The sequence below is a fragment of the Peromyscus eremicus genome, chromosome X (genome assembly GCF_949786415.1).
Source record: "Peromyscus eremicus chromosome X, PerEre_H2_v1, whole genome shotgun sequence".
NCBI lineage: Eukaryota > Metazoa > Chordata > Mammalia > Rodentia > Cricetidae > Peromyscus > Peromyscus eremicus.
Genome location: NC_081439.1, coordinates 83,879,442 through 83,903,317, shown reverse-complemented (window position 1 = coordinate 83,903,317; position 23,876 = coordinate 83,879,442). Strand labels below are relative to the sequence as shown.

Here is a 23,876-nt window from a genome sequence, read left to right as displayed (position 1 = left end):
GGGTTTCCACACGAAAATGTTAGGACAGTAAAGGAACAAAAGGCATGAAAGAGACCCAAGTCTGCTCTCAGCAGATGAAACTGTGTTTATTAGCACAGCAGCAGGGGGCAGCGACTTCCCCATGGGAATGGAACTTGTGTGAAGGGGAAGGAACTGGTCAGGGCTCTTATAGGAGTGGGCAGGGGGCCTGAATATAAGGAAGTTGATAGAGCTGCAGAGGATACATATGAACTCCTTCTTTTGAAACTTCTTGTTCAAGCAAAGCAGGCTGTAGGTAGAATTTTCCTATCCCACAGCCACTCTCAAACACACTGTGGCTTATATTAATTAAAAATGCCCATTCAATAGCTCAGGTTTATTACTAACTATCTCTCACTACTTAAATTAACCCATTTCTATTAATCTACATTCTGCCATGTGGCTTTTACCTTTATCCCATTTTGTGTACTCGACTCATTCTGCATCTGACTGACAAATCCTCCTAGTCTGGTTTTCCCTCCTAACTTCCTCCTGCCCAGCTATCGGCTAGTGAGCTCTTTATTAGCCAGTGAGATCAGTACATATTCATAGTATACAAAAAGACTGTTCCGAAGGAGGCTATCTTGAGAACTGTCTCAACAAACAATTCTCCCTGAGATATGAATTTGGCTGACTGATAACAGTTGAGCAATGACATCAAGACAGTCTCAGCACGACATTTGGGTTTCTGCTACCAGGGCATTCTATCAGAAACTGTTGCCAAGTCAAAGCTTATATTAATATAAGTCATGGACGAGGCCAGGTTTTAGTCCAGGTAAGCAGAAGAACTTGGTACCATAAGCCAAATGGTTCTTTTTTTTTTTTTTTCAGGGAAGATACAAGTATAAGGGGGTTGTGGAACCTTGCTCCATGGATAAGGAAAGCCAATGATGTAGTCAATAACTGGAAGGAGTGACTGATATGAAGATCCATCCAATAAGTGTGGTGATATATTGTGTACCCTAATAAATATGCCTGAAGATCAGAGATCAGAACAAGCCACTAGATTAAACATAGAAGCCAGGCAGTGGTGGCACACACCTTTAATCCCAGTACTTGGGAGTCACATGCCTTTAATCCTAGTACTAGGAAAGTGAAGACAGGAAATGATATGAGTGGGCAGAGAAAGATAATGGTTTTAGTTTTTGTCCAGTCTTGGTTTTGTTCCAGTATTTCCTCAGCATGACCCCTTTCCTCCTCTCTTTTAGAGTAGTAATGTCTATTTTGTGCCACTAACTGCTAGAAGTATGTAATGATTTTTTTTATTTTGATTTTACAGAGTTTACAGTTAAGAGATTACCATGAGTCTCAGAAGAAACTTTGCGCTCTTGACTCGTAAACAGTCTTGAGACTGAAAGACTGTGGGGACACTTGAAGTTGGACTGAGTGCATTTTGCATTATGCTATGGCTACAGGCCTATGGGGCCCAGGGTGTAGACTGTAGTAGTTTGAATGAGAATGGCCCCCATAGGCTCAAGTGTTTGAATGTTTCACTCTTAGTTGGTGAACGATTTAGGAAGGATTAGGAGTTGTGGCCTTGTTGGAGAAAATGTGTCACTGGGATGTGGGTTTTGTGGTTCCAAAGCCATTTCCAGGCCCATTCTCACTTTCTCTCTTCCTCCTGCCTGCAGATCAGGAAGTAAGCTCTCAGATACTGCTCCAGCACTATGCCTGCCTGCCTGTCACCATACTCCTCACCTTGATGGTCATGGACTAAGCCTCTGAAACTGTAAGCAAACCTCTAATTAAAAGTTTTCTCTTCTGTTTTTCCTTGGTCACGGTTTCTCTTCACAGCAGTAGAAAAATAACTTAAGACAGTGGGCTTAAAGCTACATATGACTCTTGACTGCTTTTCTCTGTTGGCAGCTTGCATAGCAGCATTGAATACCGTAAGAACTAGACCTTAGGGATGAGACTTGGAAGTTCGTTCCAGCTCAGTTCTTCCAAGTCCTGGGCCTGAAGTGTGTGGTGTCTTCCACAGTAGGGTCATACCTTCAAGTCCTCATAGGCAACTGAGAGCAATGGCAGTGGCCTATATTCCTTGGGAGAGTGTCTTAGACTCCCCTAAACTGATTTCTGGAATTTTTAACATCCTCACAAATTGTTTCATTAGCTACTGAACATTAGGATGTAATGTTTAATTTTATTTGGATTGTTTCATTTCTGTTATTTCCCAATGATAGTGATTTACCATTTTACTCCCTTATGATCTGATAAGATAGAAAATATTGTTTTTATTTTTAAATAATTTTACTTCCTTGGTGATCTAAATTGATATTTATATCACAGAATATTCCATAGGCTGCTGAGATCTGTATCCTATAGCTATTGAATGTAATATTCTATAGATACTTGCCCTAGTTTACTTTCTTTTTTTTTTTTTTCGGTTTTTTCGAGACAGGGTTTCTCTGTGTAGCTTTGCGCCTTTCCTGGGACTCACTTGGTAGCCCAGGCTGGCCTCGAACTCACAGAGATCCGCCTGGCTCTGCCTCCCGAGTGCTGGGATTAAAGGCGTGTGCCACCACCGCCCGGCCCTAGTTTACTTTCTTGTTGCCGTGAGAAACACCATTGGGGAGGTAAGGTTTTATTTCACATTCCAGCTTGTAAGTCCATCATCCAGGAAAGTCAGGGCAAGAATTCATGGTAGGAACCTGGAGGCAAAAACCATGAAGAAATGATGCTTACTGGCTTGCTTCCCCTGGTTTGCTCAACTGACTTTTTATACAACCCAGGACTACCTGCCCAGGAGTTGCATCTCCATCAGAGAGCTGGGCCCTCCCACATTAATTAAAAATATGTCTAACAAACTTGCCTGTAGACTAATATGATGGAGGCAATTTCTGAATTGAAGTTCCTTCTTCCCATATGAATCTAGCTTCTGTTAATTTAACAAAAATTAAGCAGCACAATGTCTAAGTCTATTTGATCTACAGTGTATTATGTCTGTGTTAACTGTCAGTTTTTATGTTTGGACTAATTGGCTACTGACAAGGGTTGAGTATTGTCATTACTGAGTAGCTACAGTATTGTTTTATGATACTGGGTATGCCAATATTCAGTGCTTACTTATTTATAGTCATGATAGCATATTGATGGGTTATTCCAAATATTTATTGGTTGTCTATGTACTCTGAATATTTTTTTTGCTTGAAATCTACTTTGTCAGATCTGAGCATATAAATAGACCTGGTTTTTTGCCTGCTTCCAAGAGCTTAGTATATTGACTTCAGTCCTTTCGTTTTCAGAGTTTACTTATATTTGACAAATAGATTCTTTCCTCTCAGGCACCAAACATCTAGGCTTCTCTGCAATGCAGTCAGTTAATTTGTATCTTCAGATTCAATAGTTAGAACTACTATAATTAAGATTAATATTAAGAGAATTTTTTCATACAAGGAATTTTTGGTTGATTTCATGGTTTCTTCAAATATTAATTGGCCTTGTTATTCTCCCTTCATTGTACTAGGCACATGATTGTTTACTGAATTGTAGTGTTTTCTATAATCTTCTTCATCTTTTACTGTCACGAAATCAATTATTTTCTGTGTTCTCACAGTTAACACTCTATTTATTCCTCCTCTCTTTGTAGGATTCCTTTAAATATATTTCTGATATGCTGACTTGGTAGCAACTGATTACTGTAGTTTGTGGAAAATCTTTATTCACTGACTTTAGGGGATAACTGCTGGATATAATAATCTCACTTGACATTTATTTACTGTGATGCTTAAAACACATCATTTGCTATTTTTGTGGCTTTTCAGGTTTCTGCCAAGAAGGATGATGTTATTCTGATTGGTTGTCACTTGTAAGTGACATGGATGTTTCTTTGCAGCTTTTAATGTTATGTCTTCATTCTTTAGTCTTAGCATACTATCCATGGTTCTAGAGCAGTACATTTTACTTCTGATACATCTTAGAGATGTTATATCTGTTTGGAGTCTAAATGCCTCTTGTGCTTAAAATTTATTTATTTTTCTGTAGAATCAGGAAATAGTCTGCTTTAATTTCTATGACTGTTTTCTGGGTCTTAAGTTTTATCTCCCCTCATTTTTATGCCTGTAGATGTATTTTATCTTGTGGACATACTCCAGAAATTTGTGCTTAAGATTGCTCATTTTTTTTTCTTTACTCATATATGAATATGATTTTCCTTCAACTTTTCTTGAAACCTTATTTTTAAATTTTAATTAATATAGCTTATTAGTGAGACTTCCTACAGATTTTTATTGATGGAATTGAGTTTTTAATTTTCAGAATTTCTTTGTTTTCTTTCAAACTCCTTATGACTTTCTCATCTATGTTGCTGACCTATACATACACATTCTGAATTGATTTCATCACTTCATTCATATGTGTGAAAGTCCTTGAACTCTTTTTCAAGTATACTTTCAAACTCTTTGTCCAGCATTTTAAACACTTCTTCAATTTTTTGGATATGGCATTTGAGGAGATAGTTTCATCTGCTTTGCTTTCTCATATTTCTTATAGTTTTGTGTTATGATCTCTATATCGCATTGAATGAGTATGTCTTCAAGTTTACCTTTCTCATAGTGTATAGACCCTCTGTGGGGTGCTCAGTCTCAAGTCCCAAAAAGAAAGAAGAAAAGGAACCACTGTAATAGGTAAACTCTATATAGAATACACTCAGAAAGTGTTAAAGTCAAGTACTGTGCCCCTACACCTATGAATCAGATACAGAAATAATGTACAGTAAACTATTGAATTGAAATTCAATTTGGGTAAAAGTAGGACTACTTGTACTCAATGGTTGTGAGAAAGAGCACATATAGGTGGGAGGAATTTAAAGGTTGAAATGGATCTGGGAGGATATATGGGCAGGACTGGGATTGAATACTAATAGAATACATTGAATGCATGTATGAAAATTTCAAATAATTAATTGAAATGTTCTATTGTAAAGTAGAAATAATAATAAATGAATAAAGTAAATGAAGAGGCCAGACAGGAGAAGGAAATAGAGCACTGAGATTTGTGCTGGAATTTGGGTCTTAATGCATTCATTTCTCACCCAACAGTAGACCATCTTTGAGAGGGAGGAGGCTGCTGCACTCTTAAGTCCTTCATGGACCTGCAACTCAGGATTCTCCATTTCACCAGCATTGAACCACACAGAAGGTAAGTGGCTACAGATGTAGAACTGCTCCCCAACCTCAATCACGGGATCACCAATGTCCTCAGTCATCACCAGGTGGTGGTGATTGCTCATGAACACACAAGTGATAGGACCTCAGAGCAGTGGGCCCTTCATTACCAGAGGATCTACTGCCTACCTTGTATAGTGTGTCCTTGTCTGTCATTCACCCAGCCCATCACTGCCTTTCACAGGTGTCTCCCACAAAGCTGGTCTGGCAGACTCTCTCTAGTGCTTCTCATTTTGCAGTTGCTCCTTGTTTTCTTATTTCCAAGAGGATTTTTGTCTCAAAGAGTTAGCCTCTCTCCAGAGTGCACGTGGCTGGATAGCCCTCAGACAATGAAGAGGGAAAAAAGTATTTTTTTCCTTTTGTGTTGACTAGTACCAAAGGCAGTCACGGTCCCCAAATTTTTCAGAATGAATTAATGTTAGTGAGAATCTTGGGCTGATCTTTGTTGTAGGGGTATCCATCTTTTTTGTCAGAGACACATTATATTTGGATAGCCACATTTTAAGTGGCTTTTCCTCATTCCTCATACCTCCACCATGAAACTGGTGCTGGAGATTTTGGAGCTTGCTACTCTTGGATGGATAGCCTTCCTGTCTCTCATGTAGTCCAAGGTGCATTTTTAACTGACTATATAGTTGAGAATACCTTGAACTACTAGTCCATCTGCTTCCACCTCCTGAGTCCTGGGATTGCAGGCATATGTGACTACACCTAGTTCTCTGACTCTTTCTGCTTACCACAAAGTATGTACACAGCTTCTAAGGTTATTTTACCAAAGAATTTCATGTTTTCTTATGACTGTATTGGAATTATACATTTCTGACAAAATACCTGTTCTAATGGCACCCATATTCCACGTTGCTCATTTTAGTACGGGAAGTATGTTCACCATAGTGTTTCAGCAATGGCTTAATTTATGATACCTGGCACCAGACATGAAATCTTGACAACATGCAGGGATGCTTGATTTTGGGTTTTTGTTTTGTTTTACTCTTTTACTCTTTAGGTGCCCACTTTCCAGCTCCCCCAAAAATAAATGGAGACTTATTCTTACTTATGAATACTCAGCTTTAGCTTGGCTTATTTCTAGCCAGTTTTTCTTAACTTAAATTATCCTATCTACCTTTCACATCTGGGCTTTTATCTTTCTCAATTCTATATACCTGTCTTTACTTCTGACTCTGCTGCTTGCTGTGTACCTGGGTGGCTGGTCTCTGCTGTCCTCTTTCCTCCTTTTCTCACTCCTGCCTCTCCTCTCCTCCTATGTATTCTCTCTGCATGCCAGGCCAGCCTATCCTTTCTCCTGCCTTGCTCTTGGCCGTTCAGATCTTTATTAGACCAATCAGGTGTTTTAGGCAGGCAAAGTAACACAGCTTTACAGAGTTAAACAAATGCAACATAAAAGAATGCAGCACATCCTTGCATCATTAAACAAATATTCCACAGCATAACCACATGTAACACATCTTAAACTAATATTCCACAACAGATGCTGCTGTAGAAGTCCAACTGTATTTCTATTTTGGGTATGTGAAATATTACTATTATTCAGATAATCCAACACAAATCTGTGTATTTGGAAAAGTACCACTCCTTGCTACCTTGTTCTCATTTCCCATTTCTTTCTCATCCTTCACTGAAGGAATAACATATCATTCACTTTTTGCTCTACTATCACTTATATTTATTTTGCACAAAATAAAGGTAACATGTTTTCTTACATTGCCTTCTTACATGAGACCATAGGGTGCACATTTCTGTTTTTCATTTAAGATCATTTCTTTCTTTATTGAAAATAGATTTTTTTCATATAATATATTCTGATTATAGTTTCAGTTTCCCGAGCTCCTTCCACCTCCCCTTTCACCCAATTCTGTACCTTTTCGATCTCTCTCTCACTAGAAAACAAACAAATAAGATTAACAAAATAATATAAACTAAGATACAATAAAATCAAACCAGAATAGGAAAATACAAACAGACAAAGAGGAAAAAGAAAAGCAGAAAAAGCACAAGAGACACACATTCACACGCAGAGAAAATTTATAAAAACAAAATCTGAAGTGTAGTCAGAATTTCTTTGGACCACCAGCCCCCAAATAATGTCATGGAGAGTTCCTATTAATTATGAGAGCTTGGCCTTGGCTTAGGCTTGTTCCCAACTAGCTCTCAAAACTTAAATTAACCTGATTATATTAATCTGCATTCTGCCACATGAACCATCACCTCTCCTCCACACTGTTTGTCTGTCTTCTGTGTCTCGCTGGCAAATTCTGACTCTCTTCTTCCCAGAGTTCCTATCTCTGGTGGGAAGTCCTGCCTATCCTCTCCTGCCTAGCTATTGGCTATTCAGTTCTTTATTAAACCAAACAGAGGGTGCCTTGAAAAAGACACATCTTCACAGTGTACAACAAGATTATCCAACAACACTGAAACCATAATATATAAGCAAAAGACCTGTAAGGTTTAAAACAATACCTAGACGATGCATTATTCGACTAAAAAACAAAACAAAACAAAACTCCAAAAATACCATTGAGTTCATTTTGTATTAACCATCTGCTGTTAGGCATAGAATCTGATCTTAAATCTGGTTTGTATATCCAGTGAGACTCTTGGAGAAAAGTATTTTTTTTCTTTTCGAGAAATTTAGAAATAGCTTCTGAGTTAGGGATGGAGGCTTGTGTCCACGTCTGCAGACCCTGCACATATTGCCACAGTCTCTGTGAGTTCATAAGCGCATCATTCCTGTTGTATCTAGAAGGCCTTGTTTCCTTGGAGTCTTCCATCCCCAGTGGCTCATAATCTTTCTGCCTCCTCTTTTGGAGAGTTCCCTATCCCCTGAGGGAAGGGAGTTGAAGGAGATAACCCATTTGGGACTGAGTGTTCCAAGCTAATAGCATTTCTTGAAATGCCTCCCTAACATTTCTTAAGAGATTTTCATTGTTCTTTTTTACGCTTGCATCAAACACATTTGTATGGCTATTCCGTACCATTTTTAATCTACCTCTGCGTGAGGTTTTTAATTGTTTATATCTTGAAATTATACATAATCTTCACTGAATATCCTTGGGTATGTATGTGTGTATATATACACACACATCTGTATTTATAGAAGATCTTTGTAAGATATTTAAAATTTTATTCCTTACCATTTCACTAATAATAGAACACAAATCACCATATAATTTTGCCTATATGTTACCAGAGACTAAGTGATAACTCAGTGTTATTTTAATATATTGCATACATCTAATTGTCATTAAATTTGGGCATTTATTATTTGTTTTGTCTCTTCTTGACAGTTTTATGTGAACTGTTAGTACATATCTTTTCTTCATTTTCATTCATTTTTGGTCCTTTGTTTCTCAGTTTGTGAGTTCTTTATATAGGAAGCAGGGTTTCCACTTGTCTCGGATGTTTTAATACTACATCATTTTAGTCTGTAAGTTCTCTTTTGAAATGCTTGCATTTGATATTTTTAAATTCTTTGATTTTCATTTGGTCAGATCACTTATTGCTTCCTTTCTTTACCTCTAGAATTTGAGTGACATTTAAAAATCCCTTCCTTATAGTAAGATTAAAGAAACCCTGTTGTGTGTTCTTCAAGAAGTTGTGTGATTCCACTTTTTGCTTAATTCTTTAACTCAATTTTTAGTTACTTTATACGTGGCATGTTTCATGGATCTACTTTAAGTGATGTTTTTAATCAAGTCTCACTCTGTACATTGCATGTCTGTCTTTCCTTTAGTGGCTTCTCCATGTCATCTTTGGGGTTTTTATTTATTTTAATTATGTTTCATGTGTATGGTTTTTTTTCCTGCCTATATATCTGTGTAGCATGTTTGTACAGTTCCCTTCGTAGCCAAAAGAGGGCATCAGATGCCCTGCAAGTGGAGTTATGGATGCTTTCCAGGACTGGGAATTGAATCCATGTCCTCTGGGAGATCAGTCAGTGCTCTTAACTGCCATGCCATCTTTTCAACCCTTCATTAAACACTGATGTCCATCCATGTTGGCTTCTATTTCTAAGCTTTCTAACCTATTTCATTCAGCTATTTGTCTGTTCTTATAGCAGTGATAAGACACTGTAATTACAGAAATTCTCTAGAAAGTTTTCAGTTTCTTGGTATGGTGTCAGGAGTCCCTTCTCAAGTGTCTTCCTTCTCTCTTCCTAGCTATTCTTGTGTACTCTTTCACTTATGAACTTTACCATCAGAATAACTCAGTAAAATGTAGATACTTTTGAAATTGAAGTAAATTTATACATAGGGAGAACTTAGGAATAACTTTTTTAATGTTGAGTTTGTCAGGGAAAAGTCAAATTTAAATAGCATTGCTCCACAACCCTTATAATGGAGTCTGGAATCCTTATTCAATCATATCAGGCACATCCACAAATAAATTTTGAACCAAAATACTGGAATATTCACAGATATTCCTAGGAACAGAACATGGTGACCTTGTAATAGAGCACAAACAGCAACTTCTTGAATACATTTCACTAACATTTGAAACAATGTGTGAAATCAGCTGCTTTGTTTCATGAGACTGCCCAGTCCCTTTCTTTCAAGACTGTTTGAGTTTTTCTTCACACAAAACAAAGTTCTTGACAGATAGGATATACTTAAACTCTCTTATACCTTGAGCTACAACAAGACAATCATTTGAAGAACCTGGGACAAGTTTTTAGGACTGCGTGAAGGATGTGTTCCTGAGATTGAAATCCTCGAAGACTCAAGAATATGTACCACTTCTTTGTTCTTAAGTATGATAATTTTATCTTAGTCATCAAGTCATTTATCCAAGGACAATGCCATAATGTGTGTGAGATGCTGTAGCAAAGAACCGTATTAGGTAGGTGATGAGTAACATTAATTTTGTTTTCTTATGGTTTTAATGTTTTTGCTTGAAATTTTTCTTTATACGGCTTATTCGTATTGTTTTCAAAGCTATCTAATTTAATCATGCTATTTTCTGTTTATCAGTGTTGTGAAGGTCTTTTAGAGGGTTTGTTGTTGTTCCTGAAGTAGAAGAAAAAGTTAGGAGCTTTCTGACTCTTTTATGTGTTACAAGATTCTTAACCCCCTTCATTTTGTTTCTTTTCCCACCATTAACAAATTTTCTTGAGTGTTTCTCCTAACCACATCAATGTATTCTTCCCACAGTCTGTGTCTTTTAAGATTGCAGTTTTAAACTAACCTCCATATCACTTATTTGATACTCCTTTGATATTTATTGTTTATAACACATACTCATAATACATCTTTTTTTTTTTTTGGTTTTTCAAGACAAGGTTTTTCTGTGTAGCTTTGCACCTATTCCTGAAACTCGCTTTGGAGACCAGGCTGGCCTCGAACTCACAGAGATCTGCCTGCCTCTGCCTCCCAAGTGCTGGGATTAAAGGCGTGTGCCACCAACGCCTGGCCCATAATACATCTTGATGAGACTCATTGTGATGTGTCCATACCAACCTCTAGCTTACATGAATCGTATCCAACTGTGCTTTGCCACCCTAACCCTGGCACTGATCCCACGACCCAGAAGTCAGCATTCCATTATCAGATTGACTATCTCTTACTTTCCACATGTGAGACAACATACAGCTTTGAAGGGAACAGTTCTGAGGTCTTTCCCCTAACCTTTACCCCATTCTTTGATTTTATGTTTTCTTTTTCATCTTTAGGCTTACTTCATGACTAGATTTTCCGAATATGCTTAAGATCAACTTTAAGTTTTCTTAACCATCTTCCTTCGTCTCTGTCTTGTGCAGTTTTGGTTTCTTTGTCTGCCACAAATACAGTGAGAGGAGTGAGACAAATCAAGGGCTGGAATGTCATTCTTTTTCTCTTTAATCACAATTAATTTGGTGTTTTAATATTTTCTATTGTACCACTTTTCTGTAGATTTAGCTTTTTCTTCATCATAGCTTATATACTATTGAGGGAAAAATACTGAGGTCATGTAGCTAAGTAACCAAAATTGTTTTCTGCTTTCTTACTACCTGTTTCTTTTTTGGAGACAGGGTTTCTTTGTGTAGCTTTATTGCCTATCCTGGATCTCGCTCTGCAGAACGTGCTGGCTATGTAATCAGAGATCCACCTGCCCCTGCCTCCCGAGTGCTGGGATTAAAGGCATATTCCATCACCACCCAGCCTACTACCCATTTCTAATGGTGTTTTATCACATACATACTTTATATACAAGGGAGGGGGAATAGTAATACTCACACACACACACACACACACACACACACACACACACACCTTTATACACTCACAAGTCAATTTCTAATCTGTGTCTATAGTAGATGTATCTAGTGTTGGCTATCTGGTTCATTTATTCTTTAAATTTCTACTTTGCTGGCGCTGGTTGCAAAGAAGAGACTGAGGGTTTTTTTCCCAGAGCTTCTAAATATTTCTACTTCTGATTCAGGTTCACAAAGATGGATACAAAGAACCCAAAGTCACTGTTGGATCTCGCTATACAGAGTCTGCTGAGAAATGAGTCTGTAGCAATCCAAGCTCTGGAGGATATGCCAAGACTCTTTTTTGTTCCATTGTTCATTGCTGCCTTCAAGGGGGGGCATAAGAATATATTGAGTGAGATGGTGAAAGTGTGGCCCTATTACTGTCTCCACATTGGGTCATTAACTGTACAGGAGCCTCAACATGAACTCCTGAAAGCCATGATTGAGAATCTTCCAGTGCGTCCTTCTAGGAACTCTGCTTCTAGGTAAGACTGTATAATAGAAACATGGAAAGACAGAGGCGGTTATACCACAGCCTGCTACTCTCCCAGAAGGAGTAACAAGTAAATGCTGAAGATTTATGGGTGAGGCTGTTGTCTGAAAACTTGGTAACACATTAAAGATTGATTGTATTCAATGTTAATTATGAAATCTGTTACTGATTGTATTCAATGTTCATTTTGAAATCGGTTACAGAGGGTTCTATTGATGGGTTTACATAACAGGTGTTACATAAGAGAAAGACAGGAGCTTTAAGACTGGAGGGGATTTAAAGTATATAAAGGATTGGGGAGGAGGCTGAATTTTCATGGGAAATATTTGTTGATAGTACAAGGAGTGTCAGCTGTGGATAAAAGAATTAGTTCCTAGATGTCATCATTGATTCTACTCAGTTTCATTATCGTTGGCTATTTCTCAACTATTCTATCTCCTCTTACCCCTACAGGAGACCTAAACTGAAGATCCTAGATTTAAGGCAAGACAACGACTGTAGGACCACATGCCATGAAGTCAGCATCAAGGAACCTCTCTGTTTTCATTCTTGTGCTTATTCTGACAGCTCTATCCTGAAAATAGAAGGGCAGCATGGTTTTGTAAATCCAGAGTCCATGGTTCAGTTCCCCAGGCCTGTAGAGTTACTAGTGGATCTTTCCCTAGATGGCTCCTTAGTGGAAAAGGAATTTTTGGTTTTTCTTACAAGTAAAATTAGGGAGAGTTCAGGGTCTTTGCACATATGCTGTCGAGATTTGCAAGTTGATAAACTGTGTGACAGCAAATGCACACTGAAACTTCTTGATCTCAAATGTGTTGGTCAGTTATCAATTGATATGGGTTCGCTGAGCGATATCACCAATGTCCTGTCTCAGATGGACCACCTAGAGAGCCTCAGTCTGTCAAAAGTCACTTTTAGATCTCTGGGTGGGAAAGTCTTTAAAAATTTCCTCGGTCACTTGCAACGTATGAACAACCTTAAGAAAGTCAGCTTGTCTTCATTCTGTCTCACAGGTCATCTGGACAGAGTGCTCAGGTAAGAGTTTGGGCCAGGGCCCTGGGTTTCCTGGAGAGCCTGTTGAGACAGGAAAGAAAACATTCTTGGGTATTCCTAATCTCCTGAACAGCTTTTATGCTTTCCACTTTGTCACTTTTGGGAATTTGAAACTGGAGAAAGAATTACAAAAATTAAGCAGCCAGCAATATACAGACAATTGCAGAAATAAAAGGTGAAAAACACTAGCCTTCTAGATATGAAGAGGAGCAGGGATTGAGATGGGGGAAGACGTTTTGCTGTAGCATTGATGCTAATCATAGATGCCCATAGTTCACAATGTCAGATCACTTTATTGATATGTAATCCCCAAGGCATAGGCCATGAAAGTAGAGGTTGGTATTTAGGGACTGGCCAAAGGGAATTTTCAGTTGCCTGTTCTTTCTGATCCCTCCCCCACCAAAAAGGTGAACTGAAATATAGAATGGATAATGTTGTAAGTATCAAGTGCTTTAAGGTTTTTTCTCTTAATATTTCTTAAAATTGTCTATTATAATACAATGTACACATTCTTAAGTTTAAAAGAAATTGTATCTCAGTGTTGAAAACAAAACTTTCAGCCAGATGTGGTGGCACAGGATTTTAATCTCAGCACTCAGTAGGCAAAGACAAGCAGACTCTGATTTCAAGGCCAGTATAATCTCCATAACGAGTTCCAGGACAGCCAGGACTACAGAGTAAGATCCTGTCTAAAACAAATTATCAGAGTCACAAAACTATTAAGTGAATTAAAACACACATTAATACATTAATACATTAATACCCAATTATAATGCATGTGAAAAGTAGTTTATTCTAGATATAAAGGTGTAGTTTTCCTTATTCAGTCTTCATTCTTCACAAGTTTTTTGTTGTTTTCTCCCTACAGAGTCCTGCCACCTGGTCTGAATTTCTTGTATCTGACATACTGTGATCTTTCGCACAGAGACTTCAGATTTTTGGCCCAGAGCCCTCAGGTCTCCCGCCTAAAACTGTTGAATCTTAGCAACAACCCAATGTATTGGGATGATTTTGAGCCCTTTCAAACTCTTCTGGTAAATCTCTCTGGTACTCTTCGGCATCTAGAGATAAATCATTGCCTTATAAATGATACTGCAATCTCTGTTCTTATCCCTGCTCTGATTCGTTGTACTCATCTCCGTGTCCTGTGCTTTGCTTCTAACCCCATCACAATGCCTATGCTTGTGACTATCATGAATAATTTAACACCCTTGAAGAAGCTAAAATATGTGATTTATCCCATCCCTATACATTGCTATGAAATATGGCCTTTTCAGGGCAGTTTAGACAGAAGGAAGCTTGCTATTGTACACCTACAGTTGAAGGTGATGCTAGAGCTTGCAGAGAGAGCTGACATGAACTGGATCACTTACTTAGAATAAATATCACAGTCCAACACAGTTTCAACCCGATATGTACTATTTAAGTACTAAATGTTATTTCCTGGACCCACACACACAATATATATAAGATTTTTTACATTGTAGAAAATTACACTTAGGGAATATAGGTATGTAACTGATTCCTACACAGAATATTTTAGAAAAGATGGAGGATTTTGAGAGATCCTGTGTATCACTGGTCTACTATTGATATATTTCATTTTACTGACCTGAGTGATGTGTATTGCGTATAATACAGGATGATAAGTCCTAGTTTGCTCTGTCTGTGCCCATACTGTTTGGTTCGCTTGTTGGTACATCACACAAATCAGAACAGTCACAGACTTTCCTGCCTATAATTTTGGAAGGGGCCGTGGTTTTTGAAGACAATGTTTTCATCCCCTAAGTTACTTTAGGCTGGTTTTGGTTGCTTTTGAAAATCCATGAGGATTTAATAGTGGGGCCAGGAAAGAAAGACAGCAGAGGCTTTGAGGTTTCAATAGAACCTTCAAGAACATAATTATAATATTTCCTTGATGTTGGCCTGCCCTAAAGTTTCCACTACTTCCCATGAAGTCCTCAGCTGGATATCCAGCCTTCGTCACATGAATTTTTAGGTGGGATTTAGGGTCCTTCCCATAATATTCCCCTTACTTCCTTTAGTTCTCTTACTCTACTCCCAATTCCTTTAATCCTGTCATTTCCTTAGCTGTATAAATCATTCCCTATATATATTGATTCTTTTTCCACTAGCTGTGCCCCATTTGGTATGATACATACTAGCCATGTGTGAGTACTGAGTCCAGCTTATTTTATATTCCAGAACATAACATAATTATAAATTCAGTTTGCATATCCTAGACTTTCTTAGAAATGATGTGTGTAAAGTCTATAGTTAATAATTTACACAGGGCTAAGGAAATGCCTCAGTCGTCCAGTTGCTTACCACACAAGCCCGCCTGTGCTCAGATCCGAACCTAGCATTTGTGTAAAAAGCTGAGCATCCAAGGGCACACTTGTCACTCCAGTGTGAAAAGGTGGAGGAAGGAAGAGCCTTGGGGCCATGTGGCCAGACATTCTAGCAAATTAGAGATTCGAGGTTCAGTGAGAAATCCTGCCTCAGAAAATATGTGTAGAAGAAAAAAAAAACAGATACTGACTTTTGGCATGCATGTGAGCATGTGCTTGAGCACAGGCATGCACACACACACACACACACACACACACACACACACACGCAAGTGCACACACTTCCTCCCACCCATGAACATGAACACATAAAAATATCTTACTCATATTGTTAATTTCTTGAAACAGCATACTGAATTGCAAAGACATGGTAAAGATACAAGATTAGGATTTGTTCATTCCACATGTTGAAATGCCAGAATGACTACATTTCACCGACTAACTAACAAAAAGAGTAGACTGTAAGTAATCATTTACACATAATGTTTTCTTACTGAAATAAATTACTAAAAGCAATGGCTTAGAAATTTATGATGATTTCTTTTTTAAGTGTGGTCATAATCTGTTTCAGTCTGACCACAGATAAAGTAATTGAATTTTGTTTTGGGTAGTGATACTGGTAAATATATCAAACTATGTTTTACAGGCATTATTATAATAAAACTGGCAAGACAGTTAACATTTGTTTTTTTATTAATTTTTTGGTGGTAACATTGTATTTCCAAGTTAGTAAAAAAAAAGCATGTTAAAATATACTGAAATTAACGTGTCATATTTCTTTTGTACACAACATTTCAAATTTGTTCATATTTTCCATAATGCTTGTATCGTGATAATAAAGCAGAAAATTTCAAAGACCTCCTAAAATGCCAGTGTAATGAGCGACTTACTTGCATTGCTTCCAAGTTAAAAATTTTGGAGTTTTTGACACTTTGTATTAAATAAAATATTAAAATTAGGTTAACCTGTTTCTTTGAACTTTCCTTTTTGTTTTTTCCATATGGCTCTTACTATATATTCTCTGAATAAGCTGGGATCTCATGTTCTCAGAAGTACAGTTTGACCAGTGTGTTAACAGTGGCAGAATACTGGGGAAGAGGCAACTGGATCAATATTGGCATATTTTCTCTCTTTCCTCCATCCTTCCTTGGGTGCCATGTTTCTGTCAGAGACACTGCACCCTGAGGTGAAAAGTAGACCCTACAAGGAAGAGAGAATTTGGAAATCATTATTGTCATATTGACAATGTGAAGGATATTTTTGGAAATTCCTAGTGCAAGACAGTGCTCTCGATACTTTGTTTTCAATAGATTTGAAAAATAACCAAAGGGAGTGTACTATGTTGCTTCTACATGGCTGTGGTAAAAACACTGTCCAAAAGCAACTGAGGGAGGAAAAGGTATGTTTGACTTACATGTCCCAATCTCAGTCCATCATTGGGGAAGTCGGGACAGGAAGTTGAAAAGGAGCAGGGGCAGAAAAGGTGCTTAGTGGCTTTCTGTGACTTGCTGAGCTACTTGTTTTATACAACCCAGGGCCAGGTGCCCAGGAGGCACTGTCCACACTAATCTGGTCCCTACCTCATCAACCATTAACCAAGAAAATGCCCCAGAGACTTGCCTACAGGTCAGTCTGATGGAGACAGTCCTTCATCTATGGTTCCCTCTTCCTCCATGCCTTTAGTTTGTGTCAATTGACAAAAAACTAACCAGTGGAGATGACCCTGTCAACTTGCCACACAAACATAACTACTGAACTATAACTTTTCCTTGTTTATCCCCAATAGCTCATGTTAATATCACAATATAAAAGAGTATGACCTTAAAAATACCACAGCCTTTAATTTTTTCAGTACATTAACAGTCCAAGATCTCTTTAAAAATTCAAAGTTTCTTAACTGTGATTTCCTGTAAAATTAAAAATATGAAAACTCCATAGTGAAACCCACTATTTTGTGGGGTGATTCAAATATATATATGTGTATGTACATAAATATATATTTTTTTCTATTCAAAGCATTTTAATATTTTGCCGCATTTAATATGCAAAAAAAATATACACATGTGGAGTTTATAAGACAGCTTGCAGAAGTTGGTTCTACCTTTCTGCCAGGTGGGTCCAAGGGATTCAACTCAGGCTGTCAGGTAAGGCAGCAGATGCTTTTATTGCCTGTACTATCTGCCTGGCTCCTTTTAACAGGTGTTTAAGAAGTTCAAGCCGGGCGGTGGTGGCGCACGCCTTTAATCCCAGCACTCGGGAGGCAGAGCCAGGCGGATCTCTGTGAGTTCGAGGCCAGCCTGGTCTCCAAAGCGAGTTCCAGGAAAGGCGCAAAGCTACACAGAGAAACCCTGTCTCGAAAAACAAAAAAAAAAAAAAAAAAAAAAAAAAAAAAAAAAAGTTCAAAATAACTTCTTTTGTAAGACAGTATAGATTTATCTGGTTCTTAATTATGTGTGGTAGATTAACATAATCAGTTATGTTTAATGTATTATAAATCATGTGTCTTTTAAAGATTTATTTTATTTATTATGTATACAGTGTTCTGTCTGAACTTATCCCTGCAGGCCAGAAGAGGGCACCAGATCTCATTGTAGATGGTTGTGAGCCACCATGTGCTTGCTGGGAATTGAACTCAGGACCTCTGGAAGAACAGCCAGTGCTCTTAACCTCTGAGCCATCTCTCCATCCCATAAATCATGTTTTGTAAACCTACAGCAGAGTTTTTTTTTCTCCCCTCAGCCTTAATTTCCAAAATTAGCATTTGAAAATACTGAAATTTAAATATTCTACCTGGAGGCTCAAAGTGGACATTTCAATATCTACATTTTAGTTAGACCTGCCTGAGGTAAAGACTTGGAATAACGAATTTTTCAAGGGCCATAAAAATAGAAAGGGGAGCTGGAGAGATGGGTCAGTGGCTAAAAGCACTGGCTGCTATCCCAGAGGACCTGGGGTTTGATTTCCAGCACCCACACTGTGGGCACAACCAACTGTAACTCCAGTTCCAGAGGACCTGACATACTCTTCTAGCCTCTTCACACTGTGCACACATGGTACACAATCATCCATGCAGGCAAAACACTCATACACATAAAAATGGAAAATTTTAAAATACAAGCAACAACCCCTGGAAGTCCCAAACTCACATTTTGAACTAGAATTGTGAGAAATGTTAGAATGGTGTGGGCTTTGAAAATATAATAAAAGATGGTAGCGTTAGCTGTATTTGTCAGTTCGGTTTAGGAAACCTAGAGACAAATTGTGATCCATCTTGGTGAACTAAGAAAAGTTGATGCAATGTGATATGTGTGTTTAGGTATGTATTTCTGGTTCACCAATACTTGCAGGTGATTCTCACCGATGCAGCTGTACTTTCAAGTGAACTTGTGGTACCTGCACATCTGGGTAAGACTTGATTTCACAACTAGACTTTAAGGTCAGACTCTGCCCCACCGACAGTTGCAGGTGTATATCTGTGTTTCACTTGTCCTAGATGGATGTCCCTCATGTTCCTGCACATGGCTGTGATCTGAACTCTGAAATCACTACTGTTTTCCAGACCTAAAGCTTGACATACCCAATGCAGGAGAGACCCAAGGAATGCCCTGCCCCCTGCAGGGAGCCTGTACTCTATGATCTCAAAAGTGTAGTTGCTTATCGCCCCAGAACTACTCCTTCCAGTCTCCATCACATCTCAAAACTCCTGCCCCAAGCTGAGAGACCCAGAAAGCTCAGGATCAGAGAGCAATGTCCCACTGCATTGGCCCCTTTCCCATTACAAAGCTGCCCCTTATCTTCAAATAACTCCTGTGTAAAAATCTGATTTTTCTAGGTATTTTACATTTGACATTTCCAGTATTATTAAGCAGTGCATCACAGTGACCTGTGATTCCCCTTTCAGCATGTGCACAGTTCCTGAGGCCTGGGATTATGTCTTTCACCCAGCTCTCTGTTTCAGTACCCAATGTTTTCTGTGCATTCACACACTGGCATCATTCTTCTGTCCCTCAGTAGTTTCTGGTAACTCGTTTATTTTCCAAATGGTCTCTAACATTGAATTGTCCAGAGGGGCTGGAGAGATGGCTCAGTGGTTAAGAGCACTTGCTGCTCTCCACAGAGGATCTGGATTTGATTCCCAGCACCAACATAGGTTGGCTCACAAATGCCTGTAACTCCCAACACTAGGTAATCTGACACCCTGTTCTCAAAGTTGTATGCAGTTGTACTTACATGTTCAAATACACACAGATATACACATATACACATAATTAAACAAAATTTTAAAAATTAGGTTGTCAAGGAAAGACAATGATAGTATTTTTAATATAATCATGTAAAATAAGAATATTTGAGGAAAATATTTATGTTATTCCTATTGAGTCTTTTCACACTAGAATATAGAATATCCTTTCATTGTTCAAAGCTTCCTTAACTGACTCAGAAGTTTTGAAAATTTCCCTCTGTTTGGCAAAGCTTGTATGATATCACCCTTTTAAATCAGCTCTTACAGGAGAAGCCAGCAGACAAGATCAAATAAAAACGATGTAACTTTGCCAAACTGAAATCTGAAGTGGCCCTGTATTCCAAAAGAGCAGAGAGTAACATTCACCCTGAGCCAAGGATACAAGGAAGGCCCTCTGATTTACCTTGGCAAGATAGGTCGTCTTGAAGTAGATAATCTGCAGGGCCTTCTCCAGCTCTTCTCTCCATGAACGAAGATCTCAGCTCAGCTCACGAGAACTTGCATACTACTTTATAGAAGGAGGTTTTGACTAATTCTACAATGTCCGACAGTGGCAAATCAGATCTTGGATTTCAAGGTGCTGGGGTTTGTGTCTTTGGTCCCTCCACGTTTCCTGTTTGCTCCCTTTGCTGTAGTAGTTTTGATGTTTTATTTAGTATTCATACACGGATATAATGTATTTGGAGCCATTATATCTCCCATTGCCTACCCTCCAATTCTTCTCTCGTGGCAGTGTGTGCCTGGATTCCCAGCACTGACAGACAGAGACAGGTGGATCCTGGGACTCATTAGCCAGGTGGTCCAGCTAAAAATGGAGAGCTGCAGATTCAGGAAGACACCCTGTCTCAAAAAATAAGGTGAAGGAGTGATGAGAGAAGACACCCCAGTGTCAACCTCTAGCCTTCACACAGGAGATATAAACACACACACACACACACACACACACACACACACACACACACACACACACACACACACAGAGAGAGAGAGAGAGAGACAGAGAGACAGTGAGATCTAAAAAGAAAGTAGTCCCTTGACACTTTACCTAGGTTCCCAGAGAGGAATATGCAGGTAGAGACCTTACCCTCTAGAGTTCCCTAGCTGTGAATTCAGTAGAGGTTATTTTACCTTCTTTGGTGCTTGGTGGCTCACATATTTAATCCTATCACACAGGAGGGAGAAGCAGTCAGATCTGTGTGAGTTCAAGGCTCCCATAGTTTATGTAGAGAGCTCCAGGAGAGCCAGTGAGGCGTCCCCCAAAAATTCTTATCACTGCTCTAGTCAAATGCCAAGCTGGGGGGCTTTCCCCATATTTTGTGCCTACACCAGTTTCCCTATCTCTGAGGGTCATTCCAATTGATGGTGGTGCTGGTGGTGGTGGTGCTGGTGGTGGTGGTTTTTGACTCTCTGTTTTGATTTTGTTTTCTTTTTTTCTGCCCCTCCCCACTCTGCATTTCCAGACATCATGGATCTGCTCTCATGCATGCTCTGTCTTTCTCTGTCTCTGTCTCTCTCTCTGTCTCTTTCTCTCTCTTTCTCTCTCTCTCTCTCTGTCTCTCAGACAAAACTGATAAATTAGATTTCTCCACTCTCTGTTAAGATTTCGAACTTCCTAGGGACTCTTCATTCCACTCTACCAGGACTTCTGTCCCCAAATTGCAGTGGGTGTTCTCTCTCCAAGGTCACAATCATTTTATTTTCTCTAACCTTGTACAAATTCACCAACGTATTGATAGTTACTGTTAATATGTATTCTTTTGTCAGCTCCTTCTGTCACTCAACAACAAATTTTCAACATTTTCCCAGAGTCCAGAACAGTGTACTGGATACAAATTCAAGGTCTTTCCTTTGCTGACTATGTAGTCACGAGTACAATCCTTATTGTCTCCATCTCTCAAGGTTTCATCTATAACATGGAAAGGGTAGGAAATTAGCCTCACACTGTGCTGTGAGCACAGGGAGTGTGTGAAAAAGACTAGCACACATTTCATTACAGTCACTTTTATCTGTTCTTCTGTGTCTTGGTTAGGAATTAGTAGACCTGCCACTCCCAATGTGTAGACTGATGATAATGAATATTCAATCACTTTTTAATTGTCAGTTTTATTGATCTGTAAATGATAAGCAGAAATGTATATATTTAAATGATACAGATAATTGATTTGATGTGTATATAAATAGTGAAATGATTAACTCAAAAGAGCCAATAATCACATCAATCAAATCAGATAGTGACCTTTTTTTGATAGGAATACAGGTCTCGTCTCTTAGTACGTATTATTTCAAGTATAATACACATGACTGTTAACTAATATCACAGTCCTTGTACTATATATTAGGCCTACAGAACCCATTCATGTTGTAACTGAATACTTCTATCCTTTAATCAATAGCACCCCGTTTCCTTCACTCTTAGCTCTGGTAACCCATGCTGTGCTCTGATTTGCCCAAGCTCAACTTTGCAAGTTCTACATGCATGTTGGGGTTCTTGATTTTTATTTATTTTTTGTGGTAGTAGATTTTGGATATGAGGCAGTTTGGACATTCACTTCTCTAATGAGGAGTGTCACTGTGTATCTTTTCACATGTTTATTGGCCATTTGTGTGTCTTAGAGAAATGTGTAGCAGAGTCCTTCATCCATTTTCAAAACCCGGGTTGCTGGTCTGAGCCAACTAGGATCACAGCAGGGACATGGCAGGTTCACCTGGTGTCACATACCATCCCATCCTCCACCACTCTCCTTTTACATCTTTTCCCAACAAGGGTGTCTGATTGCAGCATGAACCCCTGAAGTCCCTCTCCACTCTCAAGCCTGTGAATACAATGTCTTTCACATTCTGAAGATTAACACTGTTAGATATGTGATTTACAAATGTTTTCTCCCGTCTTGTTTTACGTTTTTCTCTCTAGATATTGTTATGTGAAGCACTAAGTATACTAAAGCATATGGACTGCAACATATGATTTGGTATACCCAAGAAGTCATATCCAAACCCAATGTGTAACTGACATTTCTGAAATGAAATTTATGTGGATGAGGTATGAGATTCCTTTAATATACAGCTAAAATTTTTCCTACTATTTTGAGGAGATTTTTATTAGTATATATAAAGTATAATCACTCTCTATTCTTACAATGTTTGTCTGGTTACTTATCATAGTGACCTTGACTTTATAAAATAAGTTAGAACTTTGCACTGGGTGGTGGTGGTGGATGCCTTTAATCCTAGCACTGGGGAGACAGAGGCAGGTGATTTTGAGGCCAGCCTGGTCCACAGAGTGAGTTTTGGAACAGCCAGAGCTACACAAAGAAACCCTGTCTAAAAGAAGAAGAGGAGGAGGAGGAGGAGGAGGAGGAGGAGGAGGAGGAGGAGGAGGAAGAGGAAGAAGAAGAAGAAGAAGAAGAAGAAGAAGAAGAAGAAGAAGAAGAAGCAGCAGCAGCAGCAGCAGCTTTGCTCCTCTTCAATATCTTAGATTAAGGAGTATCTTTAAGTAGACTTTAGTTTTTGTATAGCATCAGGCTCACAATAAATTAACAAAATGCAACTTCCATTTACCTCCTGCTTCCCTCTTAGACTCAGAGCCTCACTAGGTGTCAAAATTCTGCACCAATATGGGTCATCTGGGCTAACAGGTGAGACTGAAGACACACCTGTCTTCCAGATGGGGAAAGGGGCATTTTGATTTTCTCAGACCAATGAGATCAAACCATACCTGTAAGATAATGACCCATCCAAGAGTGCAGAGAACATGGTATCCCCAAAGCTGGAAACCTGAGGCATTAGTGAGATTTAGCAGCAGTACCTACATCAGTATTAATAGCCTGGGAAAACATTGACAAATTTTTGAGTGAAAGCAGCAGTTCCCACATCATGCATGGTTGAGACAGGCATAAAGCTGCGAGGATCAAGTAAAAAATCTGCAAAGGAAAGCCTGTTACAGATAACATAGAACCCTCTGTTACGAACGTGAAAGTGGAAGGGTGGAGGGAAGACAGACAGTGGAAGAAAGGATAGGGAAATGGAGCAAGGGATGAATCTCATTACTGCAGAGATGATGGCGCCTGAGGAGAGGTTGTGAAAAGTGTTCCGTTTGTGAAACTCGAGTAAGTTTGATAACATAATGTGGAAGAGTCAGGAAACACGTGAATCTTAATGTTGTGAGTGTATTCCTCTCTTGGTTCCCTTAGATCTTATGAGACACCTGGAATGAGAGTACAGGTTGTGAACTTAAGTTTAATTTAGTGGAAAATACAAGGAAAACTGTGAAGTTAAGGTTAGTATAACTTTCATGATTGAGGTA

The 23,876-nt window shown here is 38.7% G+C and overlaps 1 protein-coding gene across 2 annotated transcripts; it reads left to right on the top strand.

The window, feature by feature from the left end:
• Positions 1 to 1,649: 1,649 nt before the first annotated feature.
• Positions 1,650 to 14,432, top strand: LOC131898987 (melanoma antigen preferentially expressed in tumors-like). Of its 2 annotated transcripts, XM_059250309.1 has the most exons (5): positions 1,650 to 1,747; positions 5,058 to 5,157; positions 11,619 to 11,918; positions 12,380 to 12,961; positions 13,848 to 14,432. In XM_059250309.1, the coding sequence occupies exons 2-5, from the start codon at positions 5,105 to 5,107 to the stop codon at positions 14,359 to 14,361; spliced, it is 1,449 nt and encodes a 482-aa protein (XP_059106292.1). In that variant the 5' UTR covers positions 1,650 to 1,747; positions 5,058 to 5,104; the 3' UTR covers positions 14,362 to 14,432. The 2 variants fall into 2 exon arrangements, with proteins under 2 accessions (XP_059106292.1, XP_059106294.1); XM_059250311.1 differs by lacking the exons at positions 1,650 to 1,747; positions 5,058 to 5,157 and adding an exon at positions 9,847 to 10,040.
• The last annotated feature ends 9,444 nt before the right edge of the window (positions 14,433 to 23,876 follow it).

Bases quoted from the DNA above. Each gene is read 5' to 3' on its own strand.
- LOC131898987 (XM_059250309.1), top strand. From the start codon at position 5,105: ATGGACCTGCAACTCAGGATTCTCCATTTCACCAGCATTGAACCACAC. The intron at 5,158-11,618 runs GTAAGTGGCTAC...CTTCTGATTCAG, and splicing joins AGCATTGAACCACACAGAAG to GTTCACAAAGATGGATACAA. The intron at 11,919-12,379 runs GTAAGACTGTAT...TTACCCCTACAG, and splicing joins TCTAGGAACTCTGCTTCTAG to GAGACCTAAACTGAAGATCC.